Here is a 25,914-nt window from a genome sequence, read left to right on the forward strand (position 1 = left end):
TTATCAATATAATATGTAGTAAATAATATTATTCAAAGTGTCAAATCGACACTGTCGATGCTCACCTTAAAAAAAATTGATGTTCGTACCGACTATGGCAACCATTACTGACATGCTGTTTGACAACTTGAGCAGCTGCTCATTCGCGTTTGTCTTAAAGAGCCGCATCGTGCCCAAATGGTGGACATGAATGAGATATAGGACTAGGAGGACTTACATACTGTGATTGCCTGTGCTAGCATTGTGGCTGCCTTTTGAAAGCAGTGTGTGTCATCAAGGATTTCCGGCGCGATACAAGTTGCTATATTTCTTTTTTGGTATTTCTTTTACTTTCTTTACTTGCATTGCAGACTTCGGTTGCACGCACTACATAAGCACTCCATGCAACTGACACTCGAGCAACTGGAGAGGATGCGCAAATTTCATATAATGCGCTCTAAGCGAATTCTAGTTAAAATTGAAACAGCACAAAGAGAATACGGCAAATAATGTTGTAACATAATCAAGAAGTCTGAGATGAACTACGTTCTCCTACTAATAAGTAGTTTAATAAAGTTAGCTTAATATAATATAAATATGAATATATAAATGATTTGATATACTGAAGATATTCATATTCAGTTATATATTAGATATATGTTTGTCAAAATTCCCTTCCTATAAGTTGAGTTCTAATCTACAAATCCACTTTGTTTTATACAATGAAATTCCCACTCAAGAAATAAAAATAAATCTGTTACAAATATCACATTGAATGTATTTCACGCTTTTGTTTGTTATGGTTAACAATGACTTGGATGCACATATAGACATATAGTACATACATACATTTATATCCACGTATACATGGACAGCATATAGACATAATAAATGAGGTCAAGCAATTATGACTTGACTTTGGCATACTGTATTCGACTATTCTCAGTGGCACTGATCACTGGCTCATGGTCAGTGACAATGGCATTGATTTGATGGCCGTTGTTGTGGTGCAATCATCCGGTTGCTGAGACGAACCCGTCGCCGTGCCCGTTGTGGTGGTGGCGGCATTACCATGTCCGGCATCGGTGCGTTTTCGTGATGTGATTTTCTTCCAGCCACGCAGCAGAATTTGATTGCGATACTTGGGCGTGGTGAAGGTGTAAAGCAGTGGATTGACAGCCGAGTTGAGGGGAAGAATGAAGACGACCAGCCAGGCATAAATGTCGTTCGATATATTGTACTGGAAGAAGACCCAAATCTTCATGGCAATGATGGGTGCCCAGCACAGCACATCGGTTAGCACAATGAAGAAGAAACGCACCGCAAATTCGCAGTCCAGCAGCGAAAGGGGCGTGGCACTGCGCGTACGCCAAATGGAGATGAGCAGTGCCGTATACAATAGAGCAATCATAACGAGCAGTAGCAAATTAATGCCCAGAAACACAATGGCCGAGTACTGCCAGCCCAGCGAGAAGGCTTCCCGGATGTGCAGGGGAAAACATGTGCCAGAGTTTTTGCCATAGAATTGTGTGCTCGAGCGCCAGATGAGCACGGGTGTAACGGCCAAGGCAACGCCAGTCAGCCAAATGCACAGCAGCGAGAGGTAAATGATGCGTATGCTGATGCTGCGATGCCCACGAAAGGGATCCGCGATGAGCAGGAAACGCTCCAGCGACATGAAGGCCAGTATGAGCATGGATACCTCCGAGGAGCTGACCGCCAGCGTTCCAGTTGCAATGCATTGCCACGAGTTGGTCCAATCATGAGCCACTCTGCAGGAGTAACAATAATCAATAGTGAATTGCGGAATGCGGAAATGTTTTTAACTCACCTGTGATACTCGTGCCTATAGCGATAGTCTTGCACTCCAATGATGGCCAAGTAAACGCCCATTAGCAAATCAGCCAATGCCAAATTCCGAATAACCATCGTGACAGCAACGTTCTCATCACGATAGATAAAGCGACCCCAGAGCACCATTAGATTGCCCACTATGGACAACGATGCCATGAACCAGGTGGAGTAACGCAACGATGGCTTGGTCAGCAGATCCTCAAAGGAACTCACACCATCCGTTTTGGGGCTGCACATCAGCACTTTTGGGGTCATGGAGCAGTAGAAGAAGCGGTCAAATACAATGTACTTCAGGCTATGCATCTTATTCAGCGCCGTGAAATCAATGCGATCGAATTCTATGCCACTCAAATTCAAAAAGGATACGTTCAGAGACTCCACCAAATTGCGATCTATGGGCAGAGGCATGTGTGCCAGTGAGCTAATAAAGAAGAAGTTTTAGTTTTTATGTTTAAAGTGAAAATGAAATGTTTATTGTAAATTTAAACAAAATAAAGCTTCCCCTTGAGGTGAACTTATATCATGAAATTTACTTTTAAGCAGCTTGTAATTTAAGTAAATGTTTTGGAAATAAACAAGCCGCACTAGACACAAAACATATTTAAAGTCATAAACATAAATTTAAGTTAACATTTAACCCCAAAAGAGCTACCTTTTCTATTATTTTGTGGTTGTTGTTCTTTACTTACAGCGCTTCGAGGCGTTTGTTATACAGAAATATTTCGCCAGATAATTCCTTAATGGGATTGCCAATGAGGAGGCTGTGAAAGTAAAACAAAATGCATGAATACGTTGTACGAGAGTCGGCGCTGTGTTTAAGATTGCGTATACGCCGCATAAGCTCCAAATAATGGGGCTACGTTTTGTGCTGATAAAACAAACCCAAGGCGATGCTTTCAACAGGCACATTACATATGTATGTGTGTATGTGGGTGTGTTCGTGTGTGTGTGCACTTAAATATTGCATGTGTGTGTGTGCAAAGGATGCCTTTAAAAAGTTGTTTCTAGTGCTAATCGCATGACTTAAAAGTCGCACAATAAAAGCACACACTCCACAGCAATGTCAGACATAATAACGAAAATTCTTATTTAATAGCTGTGAGCATAATATAAATCACTGGAGCACAACCACTGCACAGTTGCTAGTTTTGCATGGAGGGGCGAACACATAGTGAGGAGGGGATCTTGGGGGATGTTGTGGTATGTTTAGCTGGTCAGTCACAGGAAAAAGCGCATCATTCATGACAGCGTGCAGACAGCTGTGGATAGGGCCAAAAGGAAAGGTCCTGGCTCCAGTCATCTCCTTAGCATCCACTGTCCACCTTCACCGTCAACGTCTTCTCTCAACGCGTCTCCGTCTTCTTGTGAAGTGCAGCAGCTGATACAGATGCGACTGCGACTGCTGCTGTTGCTTTTGCTGTTTAGTTCCATTCGTTGCACTTGTCTGGTCAATCAATGCCAGCGCCAAGTGAAAACAGTTTGGTTTTATGGCATGCCGCACAAAGACAATACGCCACGCCCCCTTCCTCTCTGCGAACCCTCTAGTTGGTAATTGCTTGCCAGCTATAAAGTTGCATTGTGTTCTCGTTGTCGTTGTCGTTGTCGATGGGAGTAGCTTAGCCATAAAGTAAATGTTTTACTTAAAGCATAAATTGCTTTTTGATATGTCCCAAAATACTGACAGTTCTCCATCTCCATCTCCATCTCTCTCAACTGCCTTTTTCTCTAATGAGGCTTATCAAGCAATTTTATGTAAATTGCAATGGAATTTAATTCCACCAAAGCTGGCTTCATGCGGTATGCCCACGGCATAAATTCTTTACTTAATAAGTGTGTACATAAGGCCAGCCGGCCAGCCAGCTGTTGTTGTTCCTTTTGGGCCTTTGACAATTTCAGACGACAATTAACATATTTTCTCTGGCCATAGCGGCAACAAGTTGCTGGCACAATCTTCTTCAACATACATAAGTACCCAAATAAGCAGCAAATAATGTCTGTCCACTGCTTTAGTCCCGACACACTCACACACTCATACATAACACTCACACACACGTGTCACTCAATGCTTCAACTCGCTCTGTGGTTGCCTGCGCACGAAAGTAGGCAATGTAATGCCTCTGCAAAGCTTCAACGTTCGCGCTCACGCCCACGTCCAGTTCAGTCGCAAGCAAACAGCACAGAATATATAGATACATAGTAGGGTATAATACTGAGAGAGGGTCAATGCGCAGTTAACAACATGTCAAATAAATGTGCATAGTTGTATTAGGAGTGAACTGCGAATTGAAAGCAGAGCTTAGGCTTAAACGAACAAGTTTATGCTCTTTAGGTAAATAAATAATGGTAATTATTTGTATTTTATTAAATCACAAATATTTATCATATATTAAATAATAAATAATTTGGTTTAATCGAATCTTAGACATTCTTTTTAATGTTTTTAATAGTCAATTTAACTCATGATTTTCTAATATTTAAATAAAGTCATCTATCACTCATTTCCCCTTTTAAACAAACGTTAGCGAGTTGGCTCAAATTATTGTCATTTTGCGCAATTAAAATGGTGGTATTAGGCAATCGTTGGAAATGGCACGTTCTGCTGTTCAATCCTTTCGAGCAATGTCCTCGCGTGCGTCATGTTTACAACGGGATTACAATCATTGGTCGCAATTAACGTCACCAACGGCAACCAGCGGAGACACCCTGTATCGCAGCAGCAGCAGAAGTCGAAGTAAAAACAGCACTCAAATAGAAAGATGTCAGTGCGTTTTTGGCACAGAAATCAAATTAGTGCTGCGATTTTTTATGTGCCATTTAAGTAAGTAAGGAACACACGCACACACGCTGGTCAAGCGAGTAAGCGAATAAACAACTCAGCAGAAATGTGAGCCGCATGACAAGGAAGAAAAGTACAAAGACACACATACGAAGATACACTTGCACACGCGCATCGTGTGAGCAGTATTAAGATGCGTAACTGAAAGATACAAAACGTAGTGCCATAAAAGTCACATTTGTTTTATGAACTCGACGCTGGTAGCTGCTCAAAAATTCACAGCACGCTTGCAGGCGCATTATTTGCATGCAAACACCCAACGACACACACACAGCACACAGCACACAACACACAGCTGGACAGACGAAGAAAGTGGGTGTGCTTGTGCCCGGGAGGGTTAGAACATCATCAACATCAGAGCGTTGTGATTTCAAAGGATTTTACTTACAGCCAACAATGACTTTAGGGATAATAATGACCAAAGCAAGACCAAAGGCAGCAACAATTTCAATAAACTCCTTCATTATGGGCTCCGTCAACAGGATAAGCAGCAGGACCAGCAACATCAACAGCAACAGCAACAGCAACAGTGCCAAAGCCAGATTCATGGCGTACATCAGCGATGGCGAAGGCAACGGCAAAGGCAAAAAAGCAGGCGCTGCTTTGTCGAAATTGTTTTCACATAAAATACAAATTTATTTGCATTTTTATTTGCCCATAATACTGTTTGTTTATTTGCTGTTGTTGCTGTTGCTGTCATCGCCTGAAGGCGTCAATTTCCCCATGGCAAAAGTCAAAGGGGCAGACAGCGTCCCAAAAGATACAAATGCAGCAAATACCACATTTGCTTAAATATTTTGCGTGCCAATTTTGGTCAAGTGACAACAACAGCAACTGCTTGTGTGTGTGTGTTCACTTTGACATGCTGATGCTGATCTATGTATGTGTATCTTGTGTATGTGAGTTGGTAAAATTTATGAACGCCACAGCCTGATGCCAAGCAGACTCCGTGGATGGCATTGCCGGCGACGTCCTTTTATTAAATATGATATTGATATATGTATTTATGTGCAAGCACACCACTTTACTAGACTATATACTACACATATACTATGTGGCTACAACATATAACCGTCATCCTTAAGAAATCGAAGCCATAAATTCTGCTGTGCGGACCGCAACTTTAAGAGGCTTCTTTGCTTCTCGAGAGCATAAACTACTCAACTTTAAAGTGTTTGTTATTTCTAATAAGCGGAAAGCATTTATCATTTCAAACACACAAATTAGAATCTCATCTAGTTTATATTAAGCATACGCCACGGTGGCTTGTTGTCTTCATGGCTATTAACATTTTTATGAGCGACTTTCAGCGCTTATAGATTGTCCGCTTAGTACTCATTTTTGTTTTCAGTTATCGCATATCTTACTTTTTATATTGTATATGACTGTCATAAAGGCAGAGCTAATAATTTATGCAATAAATACGCGAAATTAGTAGGCGTGGTTGCGATCATAAAATAGAAAATTGAAAGTTTAATCGATGTAGTTTATAGATCGACTATAAATCGATCTATTAGCCAACACTATTTACATATTCGCGAGGCCTCACTATTAAATAAGCTATAAAAGAAAGTTAGGAGTTTAGTTTTATGATATGAGCAACTTTGTAGCTACTAATTTCATTGCAATTATATACATCAAGAAATGGTAGAAGTTTTATTCCAGTTCATTGCATTTTTAAGCTGATTATGCTAATAAGCATCGTGATTTCATAATTCTTACTTAGCGTCAGCTACAAATTAAAATATATTCTTATACTCACATGTCTGATATTGCGGTTAGATTGGCAAAGGCTCTTAGATGAATGTGCGTAATTAAATTGTGCTGCAGGTCACTGAAATTAGAATATTAAAAAAGCAAATTTTATTATTTACTAAACAAAGTTAAAGCATTTAAAAGATCAAAATATTAATCAATTTTAATTCTATACAAATTTAATATTTCGCTTGCCAGAGGTCATTCTTTATGCATATTTGAATGTTTTTTCAATCAAGCGGCTCGCATAGATAAACTTACGAAATATTGCGTATACGCAGCGTGTCAGCTAAACAGTTTAGTCTTTGGCTTTGGCTCGTTTATTTTTTTGAATTGGACAGGGGAGGGCAAAGGGGAGGTGACCTAACACATTTATTTACGTGCGGCAATTTGGGATGCTGATTTATTTTCACTTACCAACGCGCCGGGTGCCCAGACGACCCATTGACTTATATTGTCAGCTATTGATGCATAAATTAATGATTATGTGCGCCGGGCAGACGAAGATGCCTGATAAATGTTTTCAAATTGCCACACATATATGACTAAAGCCTACACATCACACTCAGAGAGCGAGACACCCACTCACACACACACACACACACACACACACACACTCACTCACAAATACATAAGCAATTTACATGACTCGATTTACGTTTAAATATTTGCTTAGCATATGCCATGTGTTTCGTATGTGTAAACAATTGAAAGTCAAATTTATGCTTATTGGCGCATAAATTCAAGCGTCTAGGTGTCGAATTCAATATCATTTTGCTTGCAACTTGGAGTTGCCATGTCATGTCAACTGTGCGTATGTGCAATTTGTTTGAAGTTCCTCTCGTTTTGTATTTTGGTATTTTGTGTTTGTTGTTGGTATTGTTGTTGTATTTTCTGCTGACAATGTGCCACTGGGATTGAGGCAAATGTAACCCATATAAATCTTTGTAGAAGCGCAAATGATAGCGGCAGCTGAAAACGAAAGCAAAATGCACTCAAGAGTAAAAATTACGCATACGCACCATAAAACCTAAGTACAACATATTTCAATAGACTTTTCGACACTTTTGCGCCAAGAGTCAAGGGGGGAGGCAATACCATTTACCATTTAAAAATAAAAATAACAAGAACACAAACACAAAAACAAACACAAAGAGAAATGGCCAAATGTAATGGGAGGCTGCCTTGAAAAGTGGCGTGCACATCGCACATTGTCTGGGGATAGGGTAATATGTACAACTATGTGAGGGTGGGGTAAAGATAAAGGGGGGTGTCTTCCTTTTACTTTACTTACAGAAACTCTAAATTATCCAATTGTGCAAAAGTTTTCTCGCCAATGTATTCGATTCGATTGTGATCCAAATAGCTGTAAAATAAAGTGCAGCATCGATGAGTACAAATAAAATGCATGAATTTAAAAGTCAATTACAATGCGTCGAAACAAATATACTCTCAAGTGCTTTAAATCAAATATTCTGGGAATATTATTAACTTCTCAAACGGAATTGTTTTCTCTCCATCAAGAATGCTTTTTGTTAATGCTAAAACTTATTCTTCACCCCATTTTTGCTTGTTTCGAATTGTTAATGTACTTATGTATATACCCTTTACAGAAATGAATTTTATAGAGTAGAAAGATAGCTGCAAACTCCAAGGATATGCTTGATGTATGTACTGTAGCTAAGGAACTCAACTAAGCCCATTGTCTGCATCCTTGCATGCCTGAGCACGTAACTGATAGATGAAGGTTTTGAAAATGGTTAGTTATTAGACTAGTAAGTAACTTAGATAGATATTTAGCAATTGCTGCTAGGCAATAAAATGCCAGATTAGCCAGTTATGTTGTCAAGAGATTTAAGCAATGCCTCATGAAGTATTTATTGCAGTTATTCGTATTAATTAACATGGTATTTTTAGCCAACGCTTTGCTTGAGCGTTTGCGTCAATTTCTTTATTAAGGTTGAAGTTACTGTTTATTTTTTTTTTGTGTTTGCTTTTTGGTTAAACGTTTTAAGCGTTTTTGGCTCGAGATGGTTATTATGCCATCCATGGCACATCGTAAGGGGGATAACTGCTGCCCCTCTACCTTAACATTTATGTGTACAACACATGCCCAACTGCACTTGATAGTCGCCCCCGAACCGGAGAGGGTCCAGCCAGTGTTTCAGACAGACGAACAGACGGAGATGGACAGACACAGACACTGTAAAGCATTTTACGCTTGAATACATCAACTGAACGAGTACACAACCCATAAAGGAGGAGGGGAGGAAGGGGGCCACTGTGTGCTACACTGGGCAGAGGTCCTTTTTTTTTAATCTAACAAATAGCAGCGACATTCTGCCCACTCCCAAAAAAACAAAACCGAACAGAGACCAGAAAACTTTACTTACATTTCACGAAGCTCGGGTGCCTTGGACAGCTGCTCGTTGTGTAGTGTGAGGCGATTATGGCTGAGGATGAGCCAATCCAGTTTGTGCATTGAAGCCAAATGCTCCATGGGAAAGTAGCGCAGTTGGTTCTTGACCAGAAACAGCCACTGCAGACCATGCAAATCCTTAAGAATGCCGTGCGGCAATTGGCTAAAATTGTTGTGGCTCAACTCGAGGCGTTCCAAATGTGGCAAGCCGCCAAAGCTGCCCGGTGGCACACGTGATATGTTGTTGTATTTGAGCGTGCTGTGTTTTATACAAAATCTATGTTGAAATGCCGCTGATGGATATGACGTGAGTGTTGGGAACTTACAGCTTTTGTAGTCGCGTCAGATTTGCAAATAGATTTTCTCGCAGTGTCAGGTTATTTCTGATGATAAACAGATTGGTTACCTCGGCGCTAATGCGCGGCATGCGTCGCAGCTTGGCGTATTTGCCACAGTAGAGCATTGTGCCGCCACCGCATTGGCACTGGGGTCGAGGATATGTGAGGATAGCTGGAATATGTTTGAATAAAACAAATAAGATTGGCGCTGACATCACGACTATATCCGCATTAGTACTTGCCACACGGAATTGACGTGCTTTGATTTCTGTTGCTGTTACCCGCCGCCGCCGATGGCGATAGCAAATCCCCGGCGCTTACATTTGACCCACCAACCATTGGGCGTTGATTTTGTTCCTTCTTTTTCGCAATCGCATTACGCACAAGCTTATCGGCAAACTCCCTGCTGCCATAGGTGTTGCCACATTCGACCGGATGCTCATCGCTGCCATCTGTGCAGTCGGGCTTCTTGTCGCATATTTGCCGCTGCGGCACGCACTGTATGCCATTGTTGCAGGCAAAGCTGCCCGTGGGGCACGGTCCTTGAGAAAGCGTAGAAAATAATTAATATCACAAGAGTTCGCTGCCACATAGACAACAAAGACAACAACAATAACTTGACCTCAATACCCTTAGCATAATAAAGTGTTGCGTTTATTTGTTTAAAGCTAAAAACTTTTCATTCAGCTACCAAAAAAAGAGGAATATTTTCGACTACACTGCGTATGAGTAATCTTAGCAGTGAGCGGAACTAAAACTGTTTATGTCTTTCATTTGTTCAATTCGATAACCAAAAAAGAGTTCAATAGAAGTCGAGCATAGAGAAATGGCCAAATCAATTAAAATTAATGTGCGCAAAACTTTTGATTGCTTTTATTTGGCTTGGAATCGCTTTTGTTCTGCATTCACTTATTTATGTATGTATCTATTTCCAATTCAAGTAATTCAATTCAATTCAAATCGATTCGAAAAACTTAACAAAAAACATGACAATAGCATATCAATTAGCATTTCTAAAGGACTGTCGCCTCAATGTCCTGCAGCAGACAATTTCTAATAGTTTTGGCAATTTCTTTGGCCCTTTATCATATTTATGATAAGTCGTCAACTGTTTTGATGGTCCAGCCGAGCACCTTGGCCAACTTACTTGCAGATTGCGTCATTATAAACAATCTTGTCGCATCCTTGAACCTGTCTCGATCTAAATGAAATGAAAGCGCTCGGCTTTAGGAAACACTTTTCAACTTCAACTTCAATTTCAATTGCAATTTATCTTGGCGGCTGACGCTCACTCAATGTGCTCGGCTTATGCTGGCAGATATACAAATTCTTTAATACAAATTTCTTGTTGCTTTGATGGTATTGTTTGTACGTGTTTATTGCAAATAAATACATCATACGCCGCGTTAATCCAAAAAAATGGCATTCATCAAGTATTTGTTTGGCGTTCCGCTCTCGTTTTATTCTCGATAGCAAATCAATAGGCAAATTGACCATAGACGCATAAGAAGCGAAATATAGATGTAAAAAACACGATGAAAATGTGTGTGGACCATAAAACAAAATACGTACATCAAGTATAGAAGCCTGCAAAAGCAGAAATAAATGAGCAAATTGTTTTCTTCCCTAGACAAAGTTTGCACATTTTTTTATGGTTTCGATTTGGTTTTTTTTGTTATCGTATTTTACAAGAAATTACTTTCAAATACTTTTGAACGCATCGATTTATGAGCGTTTGCTGTTTGCGATTTAATTTTCAAATTTAATAATGGATCAGGAATTTAATAAATACAGATTTAACTGATTTGATTTTATTTTTAGACTAAACTGAGTTTTCGGAAGTAGCCTAATAAATATTAAAGTTTTATCCATTATTTCGGACTTTAACTTACCTAAGCTTAGATAAAACATCAGCACTGAGTAGAGTACAACAATGGTCATCAGGCAAATGCCCACGGCTATGCTCCTTCCGTATACCATTTTGTCAGTAGTTCTGTTAACTTTATCTTATCCTTATCGGTGGACTCCTGTTTTTTTTTTTGTAGGGTGTTTAATTACTCGACTGCCGTTGCAGGCACAGCCTCTGGGCGGAGTTGAATATTTGGACAGTTTTCTTTGGGCATGTCCACAGACTCCGAATCCGCTGACTCATTGAGTTTTAGCTTAAGTTTGACACTTCATTGAGCTGATTTTGATTGCTTCAAAGTGATTAAAGCTACATCAAAAAAATGCTATAAAAATATGAGCAGATAATACACTGAAGAACATAATAATTTTCTTCTCGAAATCGCAGTCTAAAAAATTACTAATTTTTCTCTATCGGCTTATTTTTTTAATGAAAATTCTATATATATATCAATTTATTTAAAGAATACACCAAAATGCACATCCAACACATTGCTTAAGACTATTTATTTGGTTGATTAAATTCACGAATTGCGAAAAGCACAAGACAAAAATGTGTCTGCCTTATCAATAAACGTAAGTCCAAGGGCGAAAAGACATATTATAATTTCCGCAAAAGGTCGTCGACGGCACACATTTTTATTTGGAATGTATGCCAAAACGGTGGCTCATTATTTCAATCATCACAATAGGACAAGCATTTGGTGTGGAAAAGTGTCGTAAAAATGTAATATTTTTTTTTGTGTGTTTTCTTGTTGTTGGGATTTTCGTATTCTGTTTGCTTTTGAGCACTTTACCGCTTTTGACCAAAAGTAAACGCACATTTACAGATTGTGTGAACGCGATAGGGGCCAAGCACAAGGCTAAAAACCGAGACCCCCAAACGACAAGTCAATTGTGCGGCAAATATTGTCAGTGCCCACAAAAGTAGGCAATGCAATCTTGAAACGCGTTTTAAAACGCACACAAAACGCGCGCGGCACGACCAAATTGTAGATAAGCCTGGAAAAGACAACTTAAGACAGAATAGGACTAGACAAGTCCGTGCACGGCGGCCAACTGAAGCTGTCAGCAGCAATTGTTGCTGATTTTGTTTAACCGCTGCACCGAAGTCCGTGCTTCGTGTATTGTTCGGCCTTGGCTGACCGTCGCGGCGCATTCATTCGTACGTATTGTGTGGTAAGAACTTTGGCAACACACAGTTCGGCTCTGTACGACAATAGTTAGCACAAATGTGGTTGGTTGAGTTAAGAAAAGACACTCTTTTAATATTCGGAGAAAAAAAACATAAAAAATGTGTTGTTTATTAGCTAATAGATAATAATGCAATTAGAATTTGTTCTAAAAATGTTTCTTTTAGTTAATTAAATAGTTATATATGTGTATTACATGTATATAATAAACATATGTATGTATATTGCTGTTGCTGTTTAGCCCGAGACAACAAAATTAGTGCCGTGCTTTCTTTGCTTAATTATTTTATTTTAAAATATTACTAAAATGAAGAGAATTTCTTTCGTTTTGCTGCATTTTGCATTAAAAGCTACAAATATGCATAAGAACTAACTGTTTAACATTGTTTTTTTCAATTGCATTCTATTGTTTTGTGTTTTCTAAACACATTCAAAACATTTGAAACATTTTCAACAAAGCATTGCTACGTTTGTTTTGCTAAAGCTGCGCTAAGTGCTAAGTACAATAGTTATAAGATAATCTAGTACAATAGTTCTTATTATCCAAAATTTATATTATTAGTTATTATGAAATGTGAAAAATATGATCACTAACAGCACAACTTAAATGTATTAAAAGGCGTTTATAGTTTTCTAATATTCAATTATTGCAACAATTTACGTTTCGTTTCATTTCATTTAACAACTAATGGCGCATTGTGAATGATGATTGAAAACATTTTTTATAGACTAGCAACATAAAAAATTTGTTATAATAATAATATGCATATTTATGTTAAAATCAATAGATATAGCACACAATGTAAGTACATCAAAATTATTAGTAATTTGTGGAATGATTTTGTGGTTTAGATTTGATAACTGTGTGATATCGAAATTCATCTAGTCAAGTCAATAATATAAAAGTCTAATATAATTTGTGCTCTAGTTTGTAAATAAATGTGTGGAATGTGCGTAGGTGTACATAAATTTGTAACAATTAACATTGCTTTAGAGATCCATTAGGTATTTTGGAAGAATAAAATATGCATTCGTGTATCATTGTAAATTTGTGTCTTTGTGTTTTTAAAAATTAAGATATATGTAAGTACATATAGAGGCTATCAATCCGCGATTTCTATTCTGTTGCTCTATGCATACAAGAGATATGTAAATCATTTCCTCGTCTTTGTTCCCCAAGTTTTGTTGTTAGAGTTAGAGTTACTTGTAGAAAAATACTTCGTTGCTTTGTAAATGTTTAGTTTAAACCCAAACGCCATGCGGATTCTTGCTGGTTGGCACCGCCGTTTCCAGTTGACGCGGCGAGCCAATGATACGGCGACTGCTACCTTGCTTATTGGGTCCTTCTAGCAAATGCTTTATTTCCTCGGTGGTAGTCACGGTCAGACTCTGTAAGTTCACCTCTTTCATCTCGTTGACCAACTGCTCAACTTGACGTTTCTTCTCTGCAATGGCATGTTCAATCATCAGCAGCTCCTTCTTCAGGTTATCGGCCGTTTTGTTAGATGAATCCGTATTGTGGAGCGCTTGATCTATATCGCTTTGTATGCGTTCCATTTCCATTAGAAAATCACGCTCCACAGTTTGCCTGCTTGCAATATTATACAATTATTACAGGTGTCAATGTAATTGGGGCATTAAAACTCACCTGTTAGTCTGCTGTTGCTGTTCCAGCTCTATGTCATCCATTAGCAAACGCATTTTGTTTTTGCATTGCAGTAATTCCGTCTCGCAGTTTGCCAGCTTTGATCGTAGCAGCGCAATCTCAGATTTAAGTGTCTTCTCCTGCTGTTTAACCAATTCGTTTTCCTCTTCCACATATTGCAATGTTTGCAACTGCTCGCTGCCCTGTCGAAAGATTTGATCCGCCTTGGATATTTCACGTGATATGGCTTCCAATTCATGCGCATGATCTCGCTCCCTGCTCTCTAGGTAAACGATTTCCGTATCAAACTGCAAAAATAACAATGTATTACTATTAGATGCTCATTACACAGCATAGCTGAGTGTAATCTCTACCTTTTGCAGCTCCAATTGCTGTGCTGTGATTTTCTCGCGCTGAAACTTGATTAGCTGCAACAGATCATTATATTGCGTTGCCTGGAACATGCTTTCGCCTTCATCCATGCACTGATTATTAACGCTGTTGTTGCCACTATTGTTGTTGTTGTTATTGTTAATGTTATGTTGTTCGTAGTCGCTGAGAAACGGATTTGTTGACGAAGATGCATTAGATATGGTCTCTGAATTGCTGCTGGGTGGCAAGCGTTGGCTCTGGCACATGGGACTGCCACGTGGAGGCGGCGGATCGCGATATGGTGGCGGTACTAAAGCTCCATTTGATGAAATCGTTGGTGTTTGTTTATACAACTCTGGCGAGTTATTGTTATTGTTGCTAATATTGCTATTGGCATAAATGTCACATAAATGCTCGCTGCTGTTGTTGTTAATATTATTGTTGTTACTATTATTGTTGTTGTAGCACAATTCATTTGGACTGGCTCGACGCAGTTCACTGCTGGATTTGCTCAGCTGACTATAGATGTGCTGATTGCTATTATTATTGCCATTGCTGCTGCTGCTGTTGTTGCTGCTGCTATTGTTGTTGTTGTAGAAATCGTTGTAGTCATTTAAAGCGGGCACATTGCTGCTGCTGCTTGTCATATCCAATGGATTCGATAGCGATTTCTCATGCTTGGGTACCAACGGAGCCGCTTGACTTGGCGGCAACAGCTGCTGCTGTTGTTGTTGTTGCTGCAGCAGCAGCTGCTGATGTTGCTGTGGAATGCCTTTAACTATGCCAATATTATCGAATTGTTTGGCATCATATCCGCTGAAAAAATCAGTTACACATTATTACAACAATTTCAATAATTAGTTCAATTTTTTCTACACACCCAAAACTTTTCTTCAATTCCTTTGTGCGATAGCTCAATTCCACGCTGGACTTTTGCTTTTGCAACGAGGGCATAGGTAATTTACTCTCATTATTGTTGTTGTTATTGTTGCTTGGGCCCAGCGGTTTTTTTGTGGTCATAACAGCATAATTGTTATTGTTGTTGTTGATCTGCTGCTGCTGTTGTGGCTGCTGCTGCTGTTGTTGTTGCTGTGGCTGCGATGACTGCTGCTTGTTCTCGGAACGTTGCAATATAAATTGCACATCATTTGCATACTCGCCCCATTTGAGCAGCAGCTTCATGGGATTTTCATTGGGAGCCAAGTGTCGCTCATTATTGCGCCAACGTTCGATTAACGTGAATCGTCCCACTTTGCCAGTTGCATGGGCCAAGGCAAACACCACATCCTGTAATAAAACGTGGAATAATAGATATAAGGGCATTAAGTACTAAGTATAAAAATCAATAATCACTTACCTGACAGGTTGTATTCACAGTTACGCCGCACACAATACGCTGAATGCCCTCGACCCAAACTTTTAACTCCATTTTGACGAATGAATTAATTATGTCGAAGTCGCTGTCGATTTTTGATTTTTCTTCTCCGTTACCAGCAAATTGATACTAAATTGGTGTCTAATGATTTCAAACGCAGCGCGCAGCGATGTCGATGACTGAATTGCTGTCGCGACTCGCGAGGGCACCGAAGCGTGCGGTTGCCGTTGTTGTTGCTGCTGTTGTTATTGTTATGTTGTCGTTGTTAGAGCTGCGCCATAGCGAGACTGCTGTTTTGTCGTTATTTCTGCTGCTGCCGCCGCTGCAACACCAAATTGGGGGTGGAGCTGCACTTCCACTTTTGCTTGTCGTTGTCGTTCTCGTTGTTGCGCTTTGTTCCCTTTCTTTCTGCAGCTTTGTTGCAGCTTTTTCCCAATTGCTGCTGCCTGCTTGCCGTTTTGTTGTTGCTGCTTCACTTGCACTTATTACTGGTTTCAGAGCGCGGTCGGGGTGCGACGGGTTGTACAGGTGTATGTGTGTGTGTCGTGGTTTTGGTATGTGTGCGTTCGTGTTCTGATTCACTTTTTATTTGCTTTTCGTTTAACAATAATGCTACCGTTTCGACGCGCACATAGTTGATCACATGTACGCGTGCTTTTCGAGTATTTTTCGCTTTGTTTCGCGCACGAAAATTGTATTATTTATGGATTTTTTATAAGCGAAAAACAAATGCACAATGCGCGCATTGTTGTTGGCATGCACTTGTACTCGATACCTAAAGACAGGGCTGCAGCAATAGTTGCTTAACCAGGGATGGATATTCAATATTGTACTACAGCTGGCGCGTGATTGTGAATAGTTTTAAATACAAGATTAAAAAATATATAATCGTGGAATTAAAACTGTAGATTTTACATATAAGTTTCTTTTATTATAATATTTATCTAAGGCTGAGATATAATACAAAATGAAATAAATATAGAACCAGTAATCGATATACTCTACAGCTGCTGCCAGTGTGTACATATGATAATTGTCAAGCACACTGAGACCTATCGTGGTCAAGTAATCGACTTGGCTTATATATCGATATGATATCAACAATCCTATTCGCAAAGCTGAACGAAAACAACTGCAAGTGTCGCAGCGCAGCAGCAGCAGCAAGTAGCTCTCGAGAAAAAAAACTTTTCATACATTCGTATTGATTTTAGTGCATTCTCGTTGTGTGATTAACCAAAACCCAAAAAAGCAGAAAGCTAAGTGTTGTAAATCCGAATTGGCTGCGAGGCAACTCCAGCAATTGTTGCTCCAAAAAGGGGCCCCTTAAGTGTTTCCACATCGTGCCTATGTATGTGTGTCCGTGAGTGAGTGTGTGTGGAGCAGCAAAAATGGCCAGCGAATGTTTCACAGCTGCATAAACATGATGAACTCAAGTTAGTCGCAACTAAGATAAGCATCTGTTTTTGGGTGCAAGATATATATATAATACATATAACACATATTACTCGTGGCTGATTTTTAGGGCGCGGCGTCAGCTGCTCCTCAGCAGAGTAGTTTGTGTCTGAGAGTGTGTGTGTGCGTGCGTGTAAACAAAACAAAAATTCAAAAAGTGGAGCGAAGAGGGGCAACAACAACTAGCACAATGGCCAGTCGCAGTCGCGCTATACTAAATGTTAATCTCGATACGGTCATGGCCAACGATCCGTTGCGTGAGCTGTTCGAGGCCTGTAAAACAGGTGAAATAGCCAAAGTGAAGAAGCTGATAACGCCACAAACGGTTAATGCTCGCGACACAGCAGGGCGCAAATCGACGCCATTGCACTTTGCAGCGGGTAAGTCACACACCAAATTTAGTTTTAAGTATTTTCATATCCATCATCATCATTATCGTACACCGTTTCTCAACGGTTCTGTCTGTCTATACAAAAGTGTAGCAAGGTTGAAGGACTCGCTTGCAACCCCCCTCGCATCATTCCCCTCCCCCTTCAAAAAACAGATACACAGTCAGTGTGTGCATTCGTTAGCTGGCAGTTGGTTCTGTTCTGGCCTTGATCTACTTTACACACTGGGTGTGTGTTGTGTGTGTATGTGTGTGTGACAAGCGTCATTGTGTTGCCTGGGTCTGGGTCTGGGCCTGGCCTAGGGTTGGGGTTGGGGTTGGAATGTGGGATGGAGGTTGGGGAGAAAAACCCCTCCCTCCCCCTCTTCTCTCCTCACTCGCTCGCCATTCGGTCGGACACTCGCTGTTCGGTTCGAGTGACGGCGTCGAGAGTTGACCTACTTTTCTGCTCGGTTTGTTTCCGGAACCCTCCACACTCCTCGTTGCTCGACTGTTTTGCTATGTGTTGCACTTTTGCAACATGTTTTGCTATTTTCAAAATTTCACCCTGGTCAGCATCAAAGCCAAAGGGGTTGCAGCAGCAACATCATGCTGCGTTCGCTTTGCTGACGTCTTTGACAATCAAAATATTTTGCATCTTTTGCGCTGTTTCGGCCTTGTTTGCAACGGCAGCGACAGAAACAGCAACAGCAACAAAATGCTGTCGACTTGGGGCCCCAAATAAAGTTCAATTACAAATTTCACTTTTTTGTGCTTGAAGCTCTCCAAGCTTGTCGTCGCTGTCACGCCCAGCTGACAACGCTGCCAAAACCGTTCGCAGCGCACTCCCCCAACTCCTTATCTAATTAAAAAAACCTTTTGACTGCTTTTGACTTTGGAGGAAGTTTCACGCCCTTTGCATATCAATTTGTGGCTTTTTTTAAAATTTTTTGGTTTTTGTTTTGTCGTCGTCTATGATTCATGCACCGTTTTTTTGTCGTTGTTGTTGTTACTGCTGCTGTCTTTCTAAACTGGTTTGCCATCCATTTTGTCATGTCTTTTGTCACGTTCTGAAAAAAAAGTGAGATCTCCAAGAGGTCTGCTTTATTGCGACTACTATTGTTGTGTATTGACAGAGTTTTCACCTTGTTGTGCTAGCTATAGCTAACTGGCTAACAGGCCAGCTCACTCACCCCTCCTACCTCTCACCCTTCACCTCTCACCTGTTGCAAATTGCAACACGTTTCCCTACGAAAAAAGAATTCACATACTCACACTTACTATTCATTAAATTGTTTATCCGACTCGCTCGGTTATCTCTCTTAGCTATTTGCACAGCTTTCTCATTTATCTGGACGATAAGAAACTTGATAAATATTTCCAACACGTTCGAGTATGTGCTGATATAGTTTCAAGTCCCTCGCTCTTATACATGTTAACTCTAATCAAATACATAGCCAGACAAACATATGTCTGAAGTATAACAACTGTTGAGCTAATTAACCTTCAACATTATTATTATTAATAAAGTACGGGTATTTAAGCGTGTTGTTATATTAAGTTTATTGTTACCGAGAATAAAACAATCCTCAACAGCGCAAAACTATTTAAAGCAATACATATTCAATTGCTTAACAACTGAGTAGTTAATAACATTTTCCATTCTATTAATTTTCACACACAACTTTCGTAATTGTTTAACCAAAAGTGAACGGCAGCAAAATAAAAACAAAAACAGCAACAGAAAAAAGAGTTTGCATTGATTTCGTAAAAAGATTTCGGGGAAGAGTGCATAATACTAATTTCGATACGGTTCTCATTGCTATTCAAGTCTTTGCTCTATATTTAAAGATAATTAATGAAGACTATTTTTAATTTTTGAGCTGTTTCTTTGTGGCCAGTAATTATTGCAATCGTTTCTTTGCCAGTATTATTCGTTTCCGTGTTGAGGATCAAGAGATCAAGAGCTAAGGCGAAATTTCATTAATTATTTTGCACGTTATAACATAATCAACAATTTAACCATATTATATTTAGGTTAAATTCGTAGAGCAACTCAGAAATAATGCACTTTATGAACTTGATGAACTTTAATTTAAATGGCAATGTATTGTAAATACAAGCATAGTGGGAAACATTTGAAATGTGATTCGAGATCAGAGTAATTTTTTATGTATAACGGGGTTTGACTTGATTTTGAATGATGGAGCTAGATGGGGAGATGACTATCAACATACTATGAATAAGATCACAGGCTAAAATGTATCACTTAGAAAGAACATTCTCCCACATCAATTTGAAGTAAATTCCGATGTAAAATTGTCATAAACAAAATTTTTGTACAAATAAATATGTTTTAATTGAAACTGGATTGTAGTTTATAAATTAACACATTCTTAAAATAAAAACATTTGTTGATATGTGACTTAAGATTAAAAATAAAACCAAGTTCATATATTAAATGCAAAACTAATGTTTTGTAAAGTAAAGCATTTTTAAATAAAAAACGTAGAACAAAGTTGACGAACCGAAACGAGTCGCGATTGAAGTCTTTTGATAATTCGTTTTAGTTTGAAACGAAACAATTAATCTTTCAGTTAACTTTACTCTTTTGTTAATTTATTTCTGCAATCTTTTCGGTTTATTTATTTTTGTTTGTCCTCAACACGTATTCAGAGATTCGCCAAAAATGTTAACTAGATCAAATAGGAAGTGATAATGGTTAAATCAGGGGGTGTGTGTTGACAGCTGCTTTCCTTCACTGCTTTTTATCTGAAGCATGTTTTGCTTGCTTTTGTTGTTTAAACAATAAGCAAGGCAAAGATTTATGATGCCAACAAGGTCACTTTACTGCTATTAGAACCAATAAAATGCTGCAAGGTGCTGGACTGCCGGAAATTTATGTTAGCTTCCTCCCTCAAGGTCTCCTCCAAAGCATTCCCCTCACTTGTCGAACAATGGCAAAATGCAGATAACCAACGAAACAACCATGTGAGCCACTTTTAGGGCTTGCTGTCATTGCTGTTGTCACATTATTATTAGCATTGAGTCTAACACTGAGTACATGTTTCTTTCTTTCTTCTCTCTCCCCCTTTGGCAACCTCACAGGTTATGGACGTCGCGAGGTGGTCGAGTTTCTGTTGAACAGCGGCGCCTCGATACAGGCCTGCGATGAAGGTGGACTGCATCCGCTGCACAACTGCTGCTCGTTTGGTCATGCCGAGGTTGTGCGTCTGCTGCTCAAGGCCGGAGCCAGTCCGAATACCACCGACAACTGGAACTACACGCCGCTCCATGAGGCGGCCAGCAAGGGTAAAGTGGATGTTTGCCTCGCGCTGCTGCAGCATGGCGCCAATCACACCATACGCAACTCGGAGCAGAAGACACCACTGGAGCTGGCAGACGATGCCACACGTCCCGTGCTAACCGGGGAGTATCGCAAGGATGAGTTGCTCGAGGCTGCTCGCTCGGGTGCCGAGGATCGTCTGCTGGCGCTGCTCACACCTCTTAATGTCAATTGTCATGCTAGCGACGGACGTCGCTCGACTCCGCTGCACTTGGCTGCGGGCTACAATCGCATAGGCATCGTGGAAATATTGCTGGCGAATGGCGCCGATGTGCATGCCAAGGATAAGGGCGGCTTGGTGCCGTTGCACAATGCCTGTTCGTATGGACACTTTGATGTTACTAAGCTGCTGATACAGGCGGGTGCCAATGTCAATGCCAATGATCTGTGGGCCTTTACGCCGCTGCACGAGGCTGCCTCGAAGAGTCGAGTGGAAGTGTGCAGTCTGCTGCTGAGTCGCGGTGCTGATCCCACGCTCCTCAACTGCCACAACAAGTCGGCCATCGATGCGGCACCAACGCGAGAGCTGCGCGAACGCATTGCCTGTAAGTATCCCGTGTATATCATCGAGCGAACTGCCTTCTAATTTGTTTGTTTCCCATTTCAGTTGAGTACAAGGGACACTGCCTGCTGGACGCTTGTCGAAAGTGCGATTTGTCGCGTGCGAAGAAGCTCATCTGTGCCGAAATAGTTAACTTTGTGCATCCGTATACGGGTGACACTCCGCTGCATTTAGCCGTCGTCTGTCAGGATGCCAAACGCAAGCAGCTGGTCGAGCTGCTGACACGCAAGGGAGCGCTGCTCAACGAGAAGAACAAGGCGTTCCTTACGCCCCTCCACTTGGCAGCCGAGCTGCTGAACTATGATGCAATGGAGGCACTGCTTAAGCAGGGTGCCAAGGTCAATGCCTTGGACAGTCTTGGCCAGACGGCACTGCATCGTTGTGCACGCGATGAGCAGGCGGTGAGGTTGTTGCTCTCCTATGCTGTGGACAGCAATATTATCTCGCTGGAAGGCTTAACAGCCGCACAACTGGCCTCCGATAATGTGCTAAAGCTGCTGAAGAATCCACCAGACAGCGAGACACATCTACTGGAGGCAGCCAAGGCCGGAGATTTGGATGCAGTGCGACGCATAGTGCTTAACAATCCACATACAGTCAATTGTCGTGATCTGGATGGACGCCATTCGACGCCGTTGCACTTTGCTGCTGGCTTTAATCGTGTGCCTGTCGTTCAGTTTCTGCTTGAACACGGAGCTGAGGTCTATGCCGCAGATAAGGGCGGTTTAGTGCCGTTGCACAATGCCTGCTCGTATGGACATTACGAGGTAACCGAGCTGCTCGTCAAGCATGGCGCCAATGTCAACGTATCCGATTTGTGGAAGTTTACACCGCTGCATGAGGCAGCTGCCAAGGGAAAGTATGACATATGCAAGCTGCTGCTAAAACATGGCGCTGATCCCATGAAGAAGAATCGTGATGGTGCCACACCAGCGGATCTTGTCAAGGATTCGGATCACGATGTTGCCGAGCTGCTGCGTGGTCCATCGGCACTGCTGGATGCCGCCAAGAAGGGCAACTTGGCGCGTGTGCAGCGTCTGGTGACGCCAGAGACGATCAATTGCCGCGATTTGAATGGACGCAATTCGACGCCGCTGCATTTGGCCGCCGGCTACAATAACTTTGAGTGTGCCGAATATTTGCTGGAGAATGGCGCCGATGTCAATGCTCAGGATAAGGGTGGCCTGATTCCGTTGCACAATGCCAGCTCCTATGGACACTTGGATATTGCAGCGCTGCTGATCAAGCACAAGACCGTGGTGAATGCCACCGATAAATGGGGCTTTACGCCATTGCATGAAGCTGCGCAGAAGGGACGCACACAGCTCTGTTCGCTGCTCTTGGCTCACGGTGCTGATGCTTATATGAAGAATCAGGAGGGTCAAACACCCATTGAGCTGGCCACAGCGGATGATGTGAAATGCCTGCTGCAGGATGCGATGGCCACGTCGCTGAGCCAACAGGCGCTTCGTGCTTCCACGCAATCCTTGAGCAGCACTTCGCCTGCACCAGATGCCGCCTGCAGTGCTGCCGCTGCAACAGCAACATGTTCATCGACATCCGCAGCAGCTGCCGCAGCATCAGCCTCGATGCTCTCACCCACCACGGAGACGGTGCTGCTGCCGTCGGGTGCTTCCATGACGCTTAGTGTACCAGTGCCGCTGCCACTGAATAGTTGCGCCACTCGCATCAGTCCTGCGCAAGGCGCAGAGGCGCATGGCGCTGAGAACTCGGGCAGTGAGGAGTTGCTCTCTGATCCTGAGTCCATTACAAATGTCTCTGGTTTCTTGAGCAGCCAGCAGTTGCATCATTTGATTGAGCTGTTCGAACGGGAGCAGATCACACTCGACATTCTGGCCGAGATGGGTCACGATGATCTCAAGCAGGTGGGCGTGTCCGCCTACGGTTTTCGACACAAGATACTCAAGGGCATTGCCCAGCTGCGCGCAACGACAGGTGAGCTGAATTAATGTGCTATTAAATGTCGGGCTATTATTAAACTTTTATTGTTATTTAATATATTCAGGCATTGGCAACAATGTGAATTTGTGCACGTTGCTCGTCGATCTGCTGCCGGATGACAAAGAGTTTGTGGCTGTCGAGGAGGAAATGCAGGCAACAATACGCGAGCATCGTGACAATGGCCAAGCGGGTGGCTATTTTACACGCTACAACGTAGTGCGGGTAAGTGAACTTCGATTTTAAGATTTACATTTACTAATTGCCGTCCATTTGCAGGTACAAAAGGTACAGAATCGCAAATTGTGGGAGCGTTATGCTCATCGCCGCCAGGAGATTGCCGAGGAGAACTTCTTGCAGTCAAATGAACGCATGCTTTTCCATGGCAGTCCCTTCATCAATGCGATTGTGCAGCGTGGATTTGACGAACGTCACGCCTATATTGGCGGCATGTTTGGTGCGGGCATTTACTTCGCTGAGCACAGCTCCAAGAGTAATCAGTATGTGTATGGAATTGGCGGCGGCATCGGTTGTCCATCACACAAGGATAAGTCATGCTATGCTTGCCCCAGGTAATTATTGCCTATGTTATTAAAAAACAACTATAACTAATTACTCTTATTCGCTTGCAGGCAATTGCTTTTATGCCGAGTTGCACTGGGTAAATCGTTTTTGCAGTATAGCGCCATGAAGATGGCTCATGCGCCGCCCGGACATCATTCAGTCATTGGACGCCCTTCGGCAGGCGGTCTGCACTTTGCTGAATACGTTGTCTATCGGGGTGAACAGGTAACTATTTCTGCTGCTATTTCATTGCACGTTTATTAATCATTGGTTTTATGTTTGCAGTCTTATCCAGAGTACTTGATAACCTACCAAATTGTCAAGCCCGATGACAGTAATAGCGGTGCGGAGGAAACAAGATGATGGATGCCCTCTGTTGGCTCGACGCCTACAACGACATCGCCAGCACCGCAACCACAACAACAGACCTCAGCTCCAGCGCCGGCTATAGCTCCAGCTCCAGCTCTGGTACCAGCTCTATCTCCGAATCCAGTTCCAGTTTCAGTTCCAGCCACAGTCACAGCCACAGCTCCAATTGCCAAGAGGCGGCATCGGCACGCCAAAACGAACCAGCAACAACAACACCAACACCAACAACAACCACAGCAGCGGCAACATCAGCCTCAACAGCTGCCTTTGCAGTTGCAATATCAACATTATAAGCCGCAGCAATCGACGCCGATGGTGACCACGACACAGCCAACACCAGCGGGCGTCTTTACGCACAACAACAACAACCATAGCTATAATAGCATTAGTAATAACAATAATAGCAACAGCAGCAATAATAACAGCAACAACAACAATGATATGTCACCAATATCGAATAGCAATAGCTACTCATCGGTGGACACAAATCAAACGCTGCTCAATTCAATTGCCAATCAACGCGGTGGCGGCGGCGGTGGAGGTGGAGGTGGCGGTAACCAACGTCTAAATCATCATCAGAGCCGCAAATACAGTCAATTTATGATCATAACGCCCGCCGTTTCGATTGATCGTGACTTTGAGTATGAATCGCATTTGGATTTTGAGGACTTTGCCAATGCGGCGCACAACAATGGCAATCTCTTTCGCCTAGGACTGCGCCGAAGTGGCAGCAGTAGTGACGACAGCGGACACAGCAGCGACAGCAGCTTTAGATCTAATTACAATCCCTATTTACATCACAGTCGCCAGCATTTGCTGTCCAACAACAAAGGCAACAACAACAGCAGCAACGCTCGTCGCTTCTACACGTTCTCATCGTGGCGCTGGTGCACGTTGCTGTGTGCGGCAATGCGATGCTTTGGTGCTGGACATGGGAATCAGGCACCATATAGCAGCTCCTTTGTGCAACATCATCGCTTGCGTCGTTGCTCCTCGTACAACGGGGATACCGCCTATGATTATGAGCATTTTGCGGCACCGTTTAAGGCTCGAAAAACACGCGATCATATGAATAATATTACATACGAGTTGTGACGGTGGCCGCTTTGCAAATATGAACAGCATTTTGATCTCTTTGTCGCCGTTGTATTTGTTGGTCTACTCCTAAAACTTCTGCTCCTTATTAGACTTTTATTACAATTATTAGCTATAAATGTCGTGTACTGTGTGTCGTCGTCATTGTCGTCGTCGTTTATTCTATTAGCATGTAAGCGATATAAATTGATCGTCAAATCAAAAGAGCAGCACATTTTTTGAGTGATTTTAATTCGAAATACGAGTAATTATATAATAATAATAATATTAATAGCGATTATACACAAAACGATTATACAGACGAGGAAAGTATAAATATGAAAATGAAATAATACACGCGCGTTTACTTAAGTGTTTAAACTTTAAAGTTAGCTAATTAATTTAAATGACAACAATTCAAACTCCAATTAAATTTAAATATACATAAATATACAAATAAAACAACACTGGTCTTTGAATTTATTGACTTAAGCAGTACAATGCAATTTTGCTATCAGCAAAAAAAAGTTACTGATAGGTTTTTTTTAAT

General features: G+C 41.5%; 3 protein-coding genes across 4 annotated transcripts; 1 reads left to right on the top strand and 2 right to left on the bottom strand.

Moving 5' to 3' along the window:
- Positions 1–766: 766 nt before the first annotated feature.
- LOC132784358 (relaxin receptor 2) lies at positions 767–12,132 on the bottom strand. Its single transcript, XM_060789912.1, has 10 exons — positions 11,909–12,132; positions 11,074–11,412; positions 9,424–9,723; positions 9,170–9,353; positions 8,818–9,102; positions 7,719–7,790; positions 6,432–6,503; positions 2,523–2,594; positions 1,811–2,254; positions 767–1,751 (listed from the first exon to the last, which is right to left on the bottom strand). Exons 2-10 carry the CDS (start codon positions 11,159–11,161, stop codon positions 935–937), a joined length of 2,334 nt encoding a protein of 777 aa, XP_060645895.1. The 5' UTR covers positions 11,162–11,412; positions 11,909–12,132; the 3' UTR covers positions 767–934.
- Positions 12,133–12,361: 229 nt separating this feature from the next.
- Positions 12,362–16,591, bottom strand: LOC132785524 (probable serine/threonine-protein kinase cdc7). Of its 2 annotated transcripts, none has more exons than XM_060791661.1 (5): positions 15,654–16,591; positions 15,177–15,583; positions 14,299–15,112; positions 13,928–14,232; positions 12,362–13,870 (listed from the first exon to the last, which is right to left on the bottom strand). In XM_060791661.1, the coding sequence occupies exons 1-5, from the start codon at positions 15,723–15,725 to the stop codon at positions 13,522–13,524; spliced, it is 1,947 nt and encodes a 648-aa protein (XP_060647644.1). In that variant the 5' UTR covers positions 15,726–16,591; the 3' UTR covers positions 12,362–13,521. The 2 variants fall into 2 exon arrangements, with proteins under 2 accessions (XP_060647644.1, XP_060647645.1); XM_060791662.1 differs by having other exon boundaries at positions 12,363–13,867; positions 15,654–16,586.
- Positions 16,592–16,785: 194 nt separating this feature from the next.
- On the top strand, positions 16,786–25,815 carry LOC132784157 (poly [ADP-ribose] polymerase tankyrase). Its single transcript, XM_060789573.1, is given in 7 exon segments — positions 16,786–17,503; positions 20,599–21,381; positions 21,444–23,354; positions 23,425–23,582; positions 23,637–23,929; positions 23,990–24,146; positions 24,207–25,815. Coding segments are annotated over 7 exon segments (4,671 nt in total). The 5' UTR covers positions 16,786–17,313; the 3' UTR covers positions 25,386–25,815.
- The last annotated feature ends 99 nt before the right edge of the window (positions 25,816–25,914 follow it).

Source organism: Drosophila nasuta, chromosome 2R (genome assembly GCF_023558535.2).
Source record: "Drosophila nasuta strain 15112-1781.00 chromosome 2R, ASM2355853v1, whole genome shotgun sequence".
Classification (NCBI taxonomy): domain Eukaryota; kingdom Metazoa; phylum Arthropoda; class Insecta; order Diptera; family Drosophilidae; genus Drosophila; species Drosophila nasuta.